General features: G+C 44.3%; 1 protein-coding gene across 6 annotated transcripts in view; it reads right to left on the bottom strand.

Moving 5' to 3' along the window:
- Cadm1 (cell adhesion molecule 1) overlaps positions 1-15,714 on the bottom strand; it is a 322,470-nt gene that overhangs the window by 35,123 nt on the left and 271,633 nt on the right. For all 6 annotated transcript variants that reach the window (NM_001012201.3, NM_001436522.1, NM_001436525.1 and 3 more), the window contains 2 exon segments: positions 3,467-3,639; positions 7,149-7,248. In NM_001012201.3, coding sequence (NP_001012201.1) covers positions 3,467-3,639; positions 7,149-7,248 — 273 coding nt within the window.

The following is a 15,714-nucleotide window of genomic DNA, read 5'->3' as shown; positions in this document are numbered from 1 at the left end:
TCCTCACAAACTGCTCCTCGTACACAATCACACTAGTATGAACGTGGTAAGGAAGAACCAACAGCAACTGGTTCTGCTTTCTGACAGACTTCTCCTTCAAGACGTGGAAACAAGCAAATTAAACTGTTGTTTAATTGCAGCCTCCAAAAAGGATTCTATGTGAAGTCTCATTCAAGGAAGTTAAGATGATGAAATTTAAATTTAAATTACCTTCTTAAAAGAACAGGATAAAAAAATGTCTGAGTAGTGTTGCAGTTGAGCCCTTTGGCGTGTGGTTTCTGGAAGCCACAGGTAAGGAAGTGGTTTTATTTATTTATTTTTTTGTGACTGGGCAACTTATTTGAGCACAGTCACACCGATGACAGGTGCTAACTCAGAGACAGATGAGCTGAGTCCCTGACCCTAGCCAGCACGGAGATTCTGCCTCCTTCCAAGACAAGTAAACTGTGCAGACAGTGCCTCCTGCCCTGACAGGGGGTAATAATGTGGCTTTCCTACTTGCATCCATTATAGTGTTGCCACTGAAAGGCAGTACTATAAGCCTGGCCCTGCTCCACTCTAATGCTATTTCCCAGTGCAATGACACGGAGCTCAGGATGGTATGGCACAGTAAGAATGGGTGTGAATGTGATCGGAAGACGTGATTATGAACCAAAAGGCAGACAAGATGAACGAGGGGATAGACATTAGGCAGAGGGCACAGTCCCCTCGTTATGTACAAATGACACATGTTCAGTGATCTCCATCGACACTAGGCAATTCTTGTCCTTCACACCTGGTTCAGGAAATCTTGAAGGAGTCAGATTCCATTATTGGGTGAAACATCCTTGCTGAGGTCCTTTTCAGTAAGAAGGGCAGCACAAGGCAACTATTTAAGAAGCCAGAGGGCTGGGATGTAGCTTATCAGAGTGCTTACCCGGTATGCCCGAGGCCCTGAAATCAATATGCAGCATTATAGCAAACAGGCAGAAACGCAAAGAGCGGAAGTCAAATGAGCTGTGCTTGGCATGCAGATGCTAGAAGAGCAAACTCAACGGGGACTCGGGCTCACGCCAGTCGGAGGCTTCAAGGAGAGAACTTACTTTCGGAGAATTAAATGCTTTCGAAGTGTGTCAACATTTAGTACAGAATACTTTAAAAACTGCTGGAGTGTCATACTGTATTGCTTTGAAGAGCTTATCTGCCCATCCCTGCCCTAATTGTTAGTGTTTTGTTACTGCATTAGCAATACTTCAATTTAGTACGCTAGCCCGCCATTCTGATGGTGCTCTGAGCAGGGACCAAGAGATAGAGAATCCCTAGAAGGCTGGATGGAGCATCCTGGATCAGGAATACACTTGTATACGGGTGTGTTTGTCTAAGTAGGTGAGTTCTTACAATACTTGGTATTCAAACAATGTAATGATACCTAGGACGCTAATCTAAAAAGGCTGATCTTGTTTTAAAGAGACTTGGTTTCTTGAAAAGCTGTGAGAATAAGGGGCACTGCAAAGACCAACCTTGCAGTGGGCTTTGGATTCACAGCATGGTGGCCCTTCATTGTATCATATGTCAAATGGGATGGAAAATAAGCACTTATCTTGGTGGTGTTGTGGACATCAGATGAGATCATGTAAAACTGTCAATGCCAGAAACAGCATGAAGGGAACACTCAACACGCGCTAGTTATAAGCTAATTTTCCAAATTATGCAAATATGTTTGCCCAACAAGGCCTCAAAAATGTTTCTCCTCTTGAGCTGTCGGAATAGTAGGTACTATAAGCTGAACTATTTTTCCAGATAATTTAGTCTCTGGAGTGCGAAGACTGGGAGAACATGGATGAAGTCTGTAAGGAGCTGTACTGATGTGTGTAGACTTGGGTGCTGATGTCAGAGGTGCTCCCATGAGGCTTAAACCTCAGAGTGGAAGGGGTGTATGCAAAGCACACAGAGGACTGAATCTTCCACCCTGGCCAAATAGTGCAACGGAGCAGTTCTGCATGTTGCCAGCTGAGACCCAGTGCCTTGGCCCCTATCTCATCTACAAAGCAAAGAAGGAGAAATGTACACTTCCTTAAGCACCAAGGAGAACTGTAGCTGTGTATGGATCACTAACAAGACTGGAAAGGGCTAGACATTTGTAGATACAGGGCTTTGACAGTAATTCTGTATCACGTTAAGGCAGTAGTCCTCAACCTGTGGGTCATGACCTCTTTGGGGGGAGTCACATATCAGATGTCCTGTCTATCACTACCATTTATAATATGAAGCAGCAATAAAATAGCTTTATGGTTGGGGGTCACCACAACATGAGGAACTGTAGTATAGGGTCACAGCATTAGGGAGGCTGAGAATGACTGTGGTAACAGAAGAAAACCCCTCAAGTATAGGCTAAGGATTATAATTTCATATCGATATAGGTAGGGTATAAAGGATGCTTCTCTGTTCAAACATACCTCTTTCCTTTCTTCCTTCATAAGGATCCCCAGGTTCTGAGACAGCGCAGTGTAAATATTATTCCTTATGGATAATGTATGTATCTATGTCTATATTTGCACACATGTAACTTAACTTGGGTTGTTTACAAAGCTAATATGAGGGCAGACGTGTAGTCTCCATATTCAAATATTTATAACATTAGGGCTTTGCTTTTCCCTCTGGTTACTCATTTTGTGTTGGACCAGTGCATGAATTTTTCTTGGTATAGAATGAAGAGAGTTCAATTGGACAGAAGAGACTCGATTTGACAGCATAAGACTATAAAGAGAGTGTACTTTTCAACTAAATAGAGCATATTCGCAGTGTATAAAATCAGCAGCAAGATACAAATGGGAAATGCCTAGCACCATAGGTGTTCCATACATATCTGTGGATTCCAAAATGAAATTAATGATAATATACTTTAATAACCCTGTAGAAAGATGTTAAGAAAACATTACATTTTTAAAAAGTTGGCATTTGGGTCTAAAACAGAAGGTGTAGGTAGTCTCCACAACTACCAAGAACCTTATATTTATTCAGTGTTTACTGGCTTGCAAAGTCCTCTGTATTTCATAGCTTCATGTTGAAAAGAAGATAGCTCTGCTCATCAAAGCAGGAGAAAGGCTAGCCCAGGCATCGTAAGAAAAAAAAAAACCACTGGGAATAAACTTTCTGAGCTGAACGGCACTAATTGGTAAGGTTGAATTTTTCAGACACTACTTCTAACATAATCTCCATGGCTGGTGCCTGAGGACAGCCTTCCTACTCAGCACGACCAGAGACTATGATCTTGTGGGAAACCCCCATGATCAGAGGGAGAGAAGAACAGTCACTGTCAACCCAGGTGGAGACCACTGGGGTCCACCTCAGGCTGGGCTTCTTTAAGTTCCTGAAGAATACCAACTGATTTTTTGGTTTTCAACTTGACCAAAGGCTTTGGGGTGAAACCCAGGCAGCAGCTACATGCAGAGGAGTGACTGGGCAAGGGCTTTATCTCCTCACGTACCGTATACATACAGCATATAGTCCGAATGAGCTTTCCCCACTGTGTTGGAAGCCTCACAGCGGTAAGTACCATTGTCTGTTTTGTTTAGGTTATTGATGAACAGATTCGGCCCAGACAGAACGGCATGTTGAGGCATTTCGTCATCGACTCTCACCCAAGTTACCATCACAGGCCTGTGGGAAGGCAAGAAAGACAGGTCAGAGGGCCATCCATTTCCCACTGAGGAATCTGTACACAGTTTCTTACCCATGCAGCAAACGAATCCCATGCTGGGGGATGCAAATAGCTGGCCTCATGAGAGAGATTTAAATTCCTAAAACTAGGAGGATGTAACTGCCAAACATGTCTATGATATAACTCTTAAACAAAACCAGGTACTGACAAACGTTCAAGACTTTATATAAGCAGGAGTCTTGGGACTTCTGAGTCATCTTCAGTAAGTCAGCAAATGAGCCAACATGCCCAAGTCCCATGCCCAGCCGTGAGGTTTCGCACCGATTCAGGCAGGACAGCGCTCACCCTTTGTTAATCATCTCGACAATTAGAGAGGAGAACAGAGCAAGGTCTTGGCTAGTGATGCCTCAACCAAGGTTCCTACCAAATGTTTGCTTGCTCAGGAGGCACGTGTGAGGGTTAAATGGACTCTGACACCCGAACAGCTCTCCTCGTGTCCCTCACTTTCTCTGGTGGGTACTGGCACATGCTAGCTCTACCATTAGGCTATATCCTTGATCTTCTTCTATTACTATTTGCTCTCAAGGCTGCCTTAGCTGGGCTGTAACTTGGTGTGGAGACCAAGCTGCCCTTGAAACTGCAGTGAGTCTCCTGATTGCTTCCAGAGCAGCTGGGATTACAGGTCTGGCTTAAACAGAGTGTTGTTTTGATCTGTGTTTGGAAAAATCCAATCACTTCCTCTCCCCCTAGCCTGACTCTCTCCACCTGAGATGCCACGTGAATGCCTCTGTCTCCCTTCTCTACTGCTCCTGGCCAGTAACTAGCCCTCTCTGCCCAGACAGGCCTGGGCCTTCCCTGTAAGTGCATTTGGCTCTTGGATTAATGATGGACGAACACATCTAAAATTAGACTCTTTAGGTCCAACAAGAGAACTTACTTATCAAAAACAAGTTTTAGTGATTTAAAACAATATACATATCTTACGGTAGCCATTAGGAAAAAGCAAATTGACAAGATGCTCTAGAGAGAAGAGTGCACACACACCAAACACCTTTCACTCACTGAACTCGAGACCTGTGTTCTTCAAGGTGCCTCTTTCCTCCTCCTACAAAACCAAGGGTGCATCTAGAGTGTCTGAAAAGCATCCTTTGTGTGGTGTGTGCAATTCTCCAGACAGAAGCCAGGGCCTAGTGAATGTAAGCAAGCACTTACCCCAAGTTATATCCTTAGTCCTGATTTTTATGTGACAGGCAGGATGCTACTGGCCTGAACACATAAGCAGGCTTCTCTGGGTCCCTACTACTACCTCTAGGAGCAGTGACACAGGCAGAGATCCAGGCGTGAATGACAAACTCATACAAGTGAGGCCTGTTGAGCAGCACTGCACTGCTCAAATGAGATGTGAAGTTACAATTCTCTTTCATTGCATATGGGTTTGTCATCAGAATGTGGTGAATCGCTCAAGTCAGTACTGCACATGTCCTCCTTGTAGGCAGTGGAAAATGGGGCTGCCTGGCAATCAGGCCTCACGTCCTGCTGCTTGACAGCTGAAACAATCAGTGGGGGTAAGCACTGAGAATATTCACGACATTTAATGGCAAGTTAAATTACCATTTTTATTGTATACAATTTCTTGAGAAAATAAATAGGTAATATGCAACGAGGGGTAGCTGCAGAGTAATGCCTGCTTGCTCGCACAGCCACATGCCCTTTCCAATTTGAGAGGAACGAACAAATACCCTCTCTGGCAAAAATGTCCTGAAGGAAACATGTAATTTACTGTCCCTGTGGCACAGGCAAACGAACATAGTACCTTCTTCAGGAGAAAAAATTACAGACACAAAATATAGGTTGGCAAGCCAAACAGCATAAATGTGACTTATGTTGTTGAACACAGTTGCTGTAAACAGTCAGAGGCCCTGAGAAGGGTTCCCCTCCATCCATGGGATTTTTGGGAACAAGGGAAGCTTCTAATTAGGGCATAAATCAATTTATAAAAATAGTGATCTGAATCTTTTTGAAGGGCTTAAAAGAGAAAAAGACAGCTCTGTCAAAGCTGGGATCAAATAAGCCACCAGCACCAGAGAAGAAGGAAACCAGAACCAGGTCCACCTTCCTCCAAAGGTTATCTTTACAGCTCTCCCTCCTCCGGCAGAGGGATGGCTCTAGCTCATGGATAAAGGAGAGTGGGAGCAGGCAAAGGGATTGGCCATAGCCAGGCTGCCCTCTAACACAGTGCACTTCGGGCTCTGTAGCCATCACCGTCTGGGTTCTGAGGATTGGGAGGGAAGCTCTGTTGAGATGCTCTAAGGTCTTTATATGAAAATCACGAAGATGCTGCTTACCTGAACTGTGGGGGGTGGGGTGGGGAGAAATCATACCACAGGGACAGCAGAGGGAGCTCAGTGCTGTTTTTCCAGTTAGGTACCACTAAAAGTTTGAGTGACCTTAATCTCAACTTGACCTGTCTTCCACTTCATGAGTCTGTGAATTGGGATTCCACCCCCACTAAAAACAGTTAAAGACAATTTGTTTTACTAGAAACATGAAAGGCTCTCCTCGTGTTTAAGAAGACTGTGAGGAATTTGCAGTAGCACAGCCTCAGGGGTTCTTGGCCACATTAGTGGTGGTCCACCCTGTTCTTCTGACGCATGCTGGATTATTGTGTGGGGTGAGCAGAGCATCTCCACCACACTCCTCAGCAGCACAAGACTGACAGGCTCAGGGGGCTGGGGATTTAGCTCAGTGGTAGAGTGCTTACCTAGGAAGTGCAAGGCCTTGGGTTCGTCCCCAGCTCCGAAAAAAAGAACCAAAAAAAAAAAAAAAAAAAAAAAAGACTGACAGGCTCCTGTCCTAAGCAGAACAGCCACCTTCTCCCCAAGGAGCATCCCCACATCTCTCAGTGAGTTCCCTGCTTTACTTGGAAGCAAATTCTGTTGTCTACATCTGGCCCTAAACTCTGCACTTCAGAGTCTGGAAAACTTGACCTTCCAGCTGTAGCAAGAACACTGCTGTTAGCAGACATCCTGTTGCATTGAGGCTATATTAACATTTTAGACATTTTTTTTGTGTGTATGCATACATATGTGGGTATCTGTGGGGGCCAGAAGCAGGCTGGAGGGATAAGCCTGTTGTTTGGGTGTTGGGGAGCAAACTTAAATTTTCCACACGAGCAGTAAGGACTCTTAACTGCTGACCCATCTTTGCAGGCCTAGCATGATGAAATTTTATGTAAGAGAAAATAGCTCTGACCAGCCTGTTAATGAAAAAAAAAACATAATTCACTAGAATTTTAGATTAGAATTTAAGACATTCCCTCCTAATCTCAGTCATTAAGAATCATAGATATTTATTCCCCTGCCATTGGATATTCTTCATTTTCTGAAAAGCCACCCATCCTTTTGACAGCAGGAGACAGGTGACAGGCGAATGAGTTGGGAATGCACGTCTTCATGTTGTGACATTTACTGTTCACGACCCTCTGCCAACCTTGGCCTTCAGCACTTACTGGGGCTTCCCGGTGGCTTCACACGTTAACTCGAATGCATCCCCTTCCCGGGTTAGGCCTTGCAGAGGATAAGTCATCTGGATCTGCACTTGCGGTTTATCTGTGTGATGACACAAAGCACGGTGTTAGTAAACGACAGCATCAGGAAGATCAGACCCGCATCCTGTCACGAACCCCATACCGCCAGCTCTGTCCTCATCCACGTGCCTTCAGCGCCATCCTTCTAATTAGTTAGTAATCCTGGCATTTGTTCACATTAAATTGACTAATAACTCTAAGGAGTGAACCTTGACTAGATAAGAGATTCATAAGCCAACTGTGGCACATCAAACAATTCCTGTGAAATACATTTTGTTACATTGAAGTTTATCTCTAAGCTCAGTCAAGCTAAGGGAAATTCATTTGCCTTCATGCTGAGGTGAAGCTGTCGATTTTTGTGGTGCTCAAAATTGATACGTTTTATCATATATCACATATTACCATGTGACAATGTGTTTTGACACTGCATATTAATAAGTTGTCTCTTCAATGCTCTTTCTATCAAACTGTTTCCTGAATTCCACTCAAACAGTTTTATGAAGGAAAGATCCAGGAGAGATGGGTGGTCCCAAATAAAGCCACCCTGGCGTAAACACCGAGCAAAGGGAACTGACATCCATCCAGAGCCCATTATCTGAGGAACCATGCAACTGCAGGGGGACAAGCAAGAGTTTTCATGGTGACAACTTGGGTACCCATAGAACAATGTAGCTAGTTGAAGGTCTCAGAGATAACACAATACCGGACAGCACCATGGGATAGAGTGGGGGAGTGCATTTCCCAATGGCGGTCCACAATTAAAGCTAAGCATATCTTTTACATGCAATTGTGCATTCTAGAAAGCAACACGAGTTATTTTTATTTCCCTCGGTGGTTTAAAGCTGTGACTGCTGGTGAAGGGATGCGTGGGGATCAGAAATGAATGGTGGAAGGGCTCAGGGAACAGGGAGGGAAGACGACGTACTTAGAATCAACATGGATAGATACACAAAGACATTTATAAACAGAACCTGAGTGGAATCCTGTATTTTCCTATGCTTCTCGTTTAATTCTGTGGCTCTGTAAATGTGTATTTTTGGAAAGGGACCCAGGAGTACCAAGTGTGAGAGGGCAGGACATCGGATGGCTGAGAGGTCAAAACAATTACCACAGTTTTGCTTTCCCACACAGTCACACCACCTAAACAGCAGCCCCTTGGCCTTTTACAAGTAGTGGTGAGCTCATCAGTCTTCCTCCTATGGAACAGGAGAGAGGAGAGAGAAATTCGGCCGGCCGGGCTCTGCCGCTGCACAGGAAGTCATCAGTGGGACAGCTCACTTAGGACAGCTGTCGCCAGATGAAATTTTAGTCTTGATCCCACCACATGCCTTCTGCTGTGTCACCCAAGATATTATGGTCCTTTTAAGAGTTTGAACACCCACCAGTGTGCACTGCCCACTGGAACTTGTGCTGCTTTCTGAGGAACAGTATCACTTGTCAGAGGACATAAAGAAAAACAAAAGCTCCAGATGGCCACCGCATGTGACACAGTCCTTCTCTTGGACTTACTGGCAAAGCAAAATGGTGAGGATCCTGATAAATGTTATCAGAGAAAGGAGGAAACTTTTGCATAGAATAAACGGTGACCTTGAGCTAGCACTGGCTCCTGGGCTGAAGCAAGGGCTCCCGGACACCCATATTTAGATCGTATCTCAGACTAGACAGAACCCTGAAGTGTACTGCATGACTGTTATTTTTAGTGATACAAGTTCTTCTGCCTGGCACATAGCTATTTGATGAAATCCATGTTTTAAAAGGAGAAGAAGAAACAAATGTGAGGTTATGACACACAGATAACAAAAGACCTGTCTAATAAGTCACACTCAGAAACCAAAGAGAGTCCAAGAACTCTGGCTGAGGGGACTTCTGACATACATGGAGAGCCCCAAATCTAGGCAGCAACTTACTATTTGTTTATAGGTTAATTTTCATGTACTGAGGACTGCAGCCTGTTTGTGGAGGAGAAGAGACCAGCAGCTGAATTGCACTTGCTACCTGTGCTTGCCAAAGCACGCCTCTGTGTGCTCGCTGCTCCTTCTCTCTGGTCTGAAGTTGCTGGTCTCTGCTTGGTGGTCTGCAGGCCAAATTTCTATGGTTTCTCTCCTGTGTGTGATTTCCAAGCAAATCGGAAGAGTGGATTTGGAGAGGATACACTCAGGTCTTCCGATGCTCAACTTCCATCAGTAATAAGGGAACAGGAAAAGTTCTAATCCACCCTGCCTCTTTGGCACCAGTGAGTTTTTTTTTCATTAAATATTAAAAAAAACCCATGAATACCAGTTGTCAATCACATGCCAATCAGGAATAAGTGAAGGGATTGCCATACCTAAAGTCTGTATTTTAAGATACAAAAGCTACACCTTCAGTTTTGGTAACTGATTCTTTTTCTCTAATTATGGTCCAGGTCCCATGTTATGTGTGGACACGGCTGCCACAGTTACCTTAATGATTGGCAGAGAACGTGTACATCCATATTGCTTGTCTTATACAGAAAAAGTCCCTCACCCTCGGCACATTCAGTAGTATGTGGCCATAGACAGTTGAGCTATCTTCATATCCTATAAACCAAACAGAAGGCCTGAGCACTAAGATCTGTCCCTGAGGGGACAGGAAACTTAAAGGCAAAGCTCTTCCCCTTCCTGTGCCCTAACTGAGAAACTTAAGGATCTTTAACAGGTGGGACAGAAACTTAGGGATTCTAGTGACGCCTCAGGGGCATGAAGTGCTCCCAGAAAAGGCCCTGGTTACAACAGGAGGATGTCAAAATGTCAAACCATCCAGATGGTCGACTGAAGAGCCAGAGCTCGTCATTTATATTTTAATTATATTCATAAATCAAACGTTATAACTTACCAAATCTTCTCTGAAACAGAACCTGACTCCACGGTTTGTCTTTAAGTAATGAGGAAAAGCCTAGCACATTTTCTGGGGGATCATTTTATGCCTCAGTTGGTGTCATCAGGCATAAGGCTAAAAGCCAGATGACACTTTCTGTCCAAGAGTGAAAACTGTCCAGCGACGTATCGCTCAGAATGGCTTAATGCCATTATCAAATGGAGCTGCTATATGAAAATAAGGAGAGTAGTTAGGCCTGTGCACTGAAGGCGCATTACCCTTGTAGCGCTGGCATCAGCAGCAGCCAATCAGTTAGGTGGAAAGATCTGAGGTTTCCATAATACACTGTAATTTCTTTTAAACCCGCTCTAATACACTTAGCAAGATTGCCACAGCTGACAAAATTTGTTCATTAGTCAAAGTTGCACAGAGGGTTAAATACCAGGAGGTCGTAGGGCACACTATAGTAGCAACCAATTAAAAAAATAATTTTCGGAAGACATTCTGTGATTTGATGAGGCATTCTTTAAATGTACTTTTTCTCTGTCTATAAAGGGGGAAATAGAAAAGGAAACTCTTAAAGAGGCCTGAATGGCTTGCTGGCAGATTACAATTGATTTCATGTCAGTCTGACCTTGCACTACGTTCTGTGATCTCCTTAGAAGATGAAACTCGAGATTCTGTAACCTGTATGTCAATTTCCTATGCAAATGAAGACGCACAGGCTCCTCTCAGAAGCCCGACCTTAGCATATCAGGTCTGTGAGCCTCACCCACTTTGACTAGGATGCCATCTTTCCCATGTGGCAGAGAGCAGAAGAACTGAGGCGGGGGCGGGGGGTGTCCTGATACCTCGGCAGGAGATCTATTATCCCAGGGGCACCTGCATCTTTCCCTCTTTTTCCTAGAAGTTCTAAATCAGGGCATGCTGACATCAAATGTTCTTTGACATGGCTACTACAACAGGCCCAAGAACTCTACATGAAAATCTCTACCTCTAACTACAAGGCTTGAGTGCAAATCTCCAAGTTCCATGCCTGATCTTCATCGAATGTTCAGAAGCACACCGGGTGTGGGGTGTGATGCGGGTGGATCAAAGGCTCACATTTCCAGCCCCCATCCCCCAGGGCAGTACCAGTATAGCTGCCTCCAGTCTGGCTAGGAGAGGGTCTGGGTCAGCCCCAGTGCACTGGAGCTTGGAGGAAGTGGTGACTGAGGAGTCTGTCAATCACGGAGGATTACTGCGGTTTGGAGTAGAACAACAATGCAAAGATTAACCTGAGATTTGGTTCGTATTAGAAGTTGTTTGAGCGCAAAGCAAAAATCAGGCCCTACAATTCGGTTGTCTAAACTGCCGGGGGAAGACAGCTTTGTAATGAGGAGAGGGCAATGTAGGGCACCCAAGGAGACTACATACACACACGTGGCTGGGAACAGGTTCGCAGAGCTCCCAGAGAAGGGAGCAAGGGCAGATTGCAAAGTGCTTGTTTTTCTCCTGTCCTGAGACATTAGTGACTAATTTTCCCATCTGGTTGTTTACTCGCAAGGTAGAAAGTATGTGTCTGGTATGGTTTGCAGCACTTAAAATTATACTCCATACCTGTAACCCCAACAGCTGGGAGGCTGAGGCAGGAGGATTTCCACGAATTAGAGGCCAGCCTGGGTGTCAGAGTGAGTTCTGGGAAAGCCTGGGTAACTGAATGAGACATCTGCCTCAAAACAAACAAACGAACAAACAAAGGAAAGAAAAGAAAGGACAGATAGAAAGAACCAATTATACTTCTTGAAGAGGGATAGGCTGTCATAAGAGATTAAGATGGGCATGAAACAACCCTGCTTAGACATTCCCCGTGAAGGACACACCAGGTATTTAGTGGATGTTAAAATTCCTGCTCAGTACAACAGGATCAAGTTGTATTCCATGCCCTGGAGAAACATAGTTCTGTTGACAGTAGGGTCCATATTCACAGAATGCTTCTCCATAGCTTTGAAGAAATCTTCAGGATCATAATAAAGCATTACTGAACAATGATGCTCCAGGAAGCATTAGGTCATGGCTTCTGGGCTAGGTCTACCACAGAGGAAACTAATTGCAACAAATACACAAGTCTATCTTAGTCCTCAAAATATGGTAAACCTGTGGCTTTGTCTGTCTGTTTTGAAGGTCAAGTCAGCTCCCCAAATTTGAGGATCAGCCCAGGTAATTTGACTGTTGAACCTACATTTTATGACACTATGACCTGGCATTTCTGGCATCTCCAGGGATACCATCAAGAATTTTTGCTTGACTCTTCCTTTTAAATTTTAGAGGTCAGTGTCCCCATCATTTAACTTTCCACAGAATCAGAATCATACGGTGAGCTAAAAACCATTAGGCAGAGTGTACATTAGGAGTCTAGCTTCACTATGTGAGAACTGGATCTGTACACCAAATCAGAGCCATCTTTTATCAACTCAGTGACGGCAGCACTGGGCTGTCTGTGGGGCAAAGCTACAGAAGGCAAAGGCCCTTTCCTCACGGATCATTCTCAATTTGCCCAACCCTACCTGCTACGGTCCTGTGCGCTATATTACCCACAGTCTACAGGAAATTTCCAGGACTCCAAGCTGTCCCTGGTCTGGACTTGTAACGAAGAATGCTAGGTTACAAACTGGGCTTCAGTTGGGGGCCTCTCTGCCTTGATTGTTTCTCATGAGGAATAATAATCAGTGAAATCATCTCTCTGAAACCCAGCTCACTGATACATACACTGGAGCCTGCTGGACACAGTACCTAGAGACTAGACAGCAACAGGCCCAATCTGACAACACAGCTGTTTTCACTTTAAGAATACAACCTGGGAACAGAATTAACCTGGGAGAGTGGGGAGGAGCCTAGCAGCTGCTCTGTGAAGCTTTATCCTCCAGTCCAAACAGGAGAGATTTCCCAATTTCCAGGTTTTTCACCCTCCATCACCACAGGGCACTATCAATATCACAGAAACATTCATTTTGTCACAGATAAAGAACAAATTTTGATCATCTCTCCAATGCCCAATTTTCTTCTAGTTGAGGGAATGGGAGGTAGGGGGTGGCAGGGAGGGGGGAGAACCACCTACCCTTGTCTAGACCTTGGATGGATGGGGATATGGATTTATAAAATACCTGGCTACTTCCAGTCAATAAAACTCATTTTGAGAACCATGCCCACGCAGGCGATTAGCTGTCAGGTGGTAATCTGGGCAGGGGAGATGCTCCAATACCAGTTTCTGGAAGCTTTGTTTCATTTTTCCCTTCTTGACTCAGCTCTTCATTTGTTTCCCTCTTTTTATAAATGGGTAAAGCCTGAAGAAAATAAGGATGTCTTGCAAAACATTTTGAAGAGCAGGCCTGTGGTAGGGAAGATGGAGGGCACACAGTACTTCCAGCTCACGCTCCCTGCGTCCGTCCAGAGCAATGCTTTCCTTCCTTCAGCAAGGCATCAGAATTCCATCCTGGGGGTCACAGCTTCCCTTTGAGTCCCCAGGTTATGTCGCTACGTGTTGCCACCTTGATGCTATTTAGACAGTTCTCTTTTAGCACGCAGACAGTGAACTGGTCTCGTTTAGACAGGCTGTTACCTGACAGGAGCGCATTCCCTCAGATCTGAAGCTGTACTGACCACGCTACAACTGCATCACACTCTGCTCTAATCAACCATGGTGTAAATCTGGGCAAAACACCTTTAAGGCGTTTGCAAGATGGGGAAGAAAAAAAAAGGCACAGAAGGACTTTGGGGGTCACACAGCTCAGCATATTCAAAAGGCACAAGCGTTCTCTGCGTAGCTTCTAAGAGAGCAGAGCTCTGAAGTCTACCTTGCTAACATAATTATTTTCTGTTTTAAACATTTAGCTGCATGCTGCTGTACCCTTGCTGGGCCTCAGAATGAAAGCGAACAAACTAAGAGCCCTACTGTATGTTCTTCATTCCCAGCAATGTTCCTATGAGAAAACCTTATTAATGAGCTTGCAAACGAGCACCCAACAGGGGAATGTCACAAACAAGAGCGGCTAATGCCCCAGAAAATCAAATAACTGAACACTTGGCTGATTGTGGTGCCTTTCATATTTATAATAAAAAAGAGGAGGGGGGACTTTAATTCACTGATTCTGGAGGGGTCAACACCTTGCTGAACAAAACAACTCATTTATTTATGTTCAGAAATCTCCAGATGATAAATTACATTGATGTTAATCACTTCAATGCATACTACACAATTAATATCTGTACTCACCAAAATTTAAGGGTTATTAAAAGTATGACAGCATACACATCTGGCTGATTTTTCACATAATTGGGCACAACAATTTCTCTTCGTACCACAAATAGAGGTGCTAACAAACAAACACTACAAATACTGGTTCAATTAATTAGGACTTGAATCCACAAGACAAAAAAAAGCATTGCCCAGTTACAGCTCAAACCTTGTCTACTATGCAACATGGAGACTCCCTCTTATGGGGAGGAGTACACTCCTCCCTTTCTCTTTACCACTCCTCCTCTGTCTCCCTCCAAGCGGATAGTTGACAGCACAGTGAAGAAAATTTCATTTCCCTCTGAACATCATTTGTAAAACAACCTAACTTGTATGGAATTCTACCACCAAGCATAGCCCTGCTCATGTCCTGGTTGACATTTGTTTATCTTAGATGCAAGCAGAGAGCTCATCCCATAAACTCTTCATTGTCTAAACTGGCCAGGATGAAGACAACTGAGGCTACTAAATGGTACGCAGACCAAAGTGCCTTCCAGGCCTTCTGACTCAGGATAGGATGTGAGGGCTGTGAAGAAGCTCACTATTTCCTGGAAACTATATGTTGATCCCTGATGATATTTTGAAGAAATCTTCTTAGTGTACAAAGGAGAAGACATTAAAAAGAACAATGGTATATTTAAATTTTTTAGATTAAAACACATAATGAATAAAACCCATACCTGTGTAGCTTTCAACATAGAGATCATGGTTAGGTTAAAACAATAGAGTGGACTAAGGAAAATAGGGCGTATCAACGATTGAGGAAATCAGCAAAACTCTATTGTGTAGATGAACTCCTTATACTGCAAGCAGAATGTGGTGACTGATTTAGTTCACATCCCCCAGTATACTGATATCAAATGAGGTTGTAGGGGTTAGAGACCCCATAAAGGTGGTAACTTCAGGGATGAGAGTCAACTTAAAAGGGGGAGTGGAGAGGCATAATGTTATCCCTCATGGGCATCTCTAGTAATTCAGTGTGCACACAGACCAAGAATCTGATCTCCTTTAGACAGTGACGCTCGTCTGCAGAGAAAGAACTGCTGTGAGGGCCTGGGACTGGGAGCTCCCACCATGGCTAACGTGGGGCCGACTGCACCTGAGCTTCGGCCTTGGGGACAGGAGGCTTCTGAGAGGGAAGAGGTACCGCTCTTCAAGAAGACTCAGGTTGGCTGGAAATGGAGACTTTCTGGCTGACTTCACAAGGGTCAGCACAGCTCTGGGAATGGAACGATATTCACAGACAGAAGGGCCAGGTGACTTTCTTAAGTTCCAGAGCCTTAATTAAGATTACAAATCAGATCCCCCAATTCCCTTTCTGAATTCTATATAAAGTGCTGAAATCTATAACCTACCTTCATACAAGATGGTTTTCACCCA

Source organism: Rattus norvegicus, chromosome 8 (genome assembly GCF_021556685.1).
Source record: "Rattus norvegicus strain SHRSP/BbbUtx chromosome 8, alternate assembly SHRSP_T2T, whole genome shotgun sequence".
NCBI classification, from domain to species: domain Eukaryota; kingdom Metazoa; phylum Chordata; class Mammalia; order Rodentia; family Muridae; genus Rattus; species Rattus norvegicus.
This window is presented reverse-complemented; position numbering and strand designations above follow the sequence as displayed.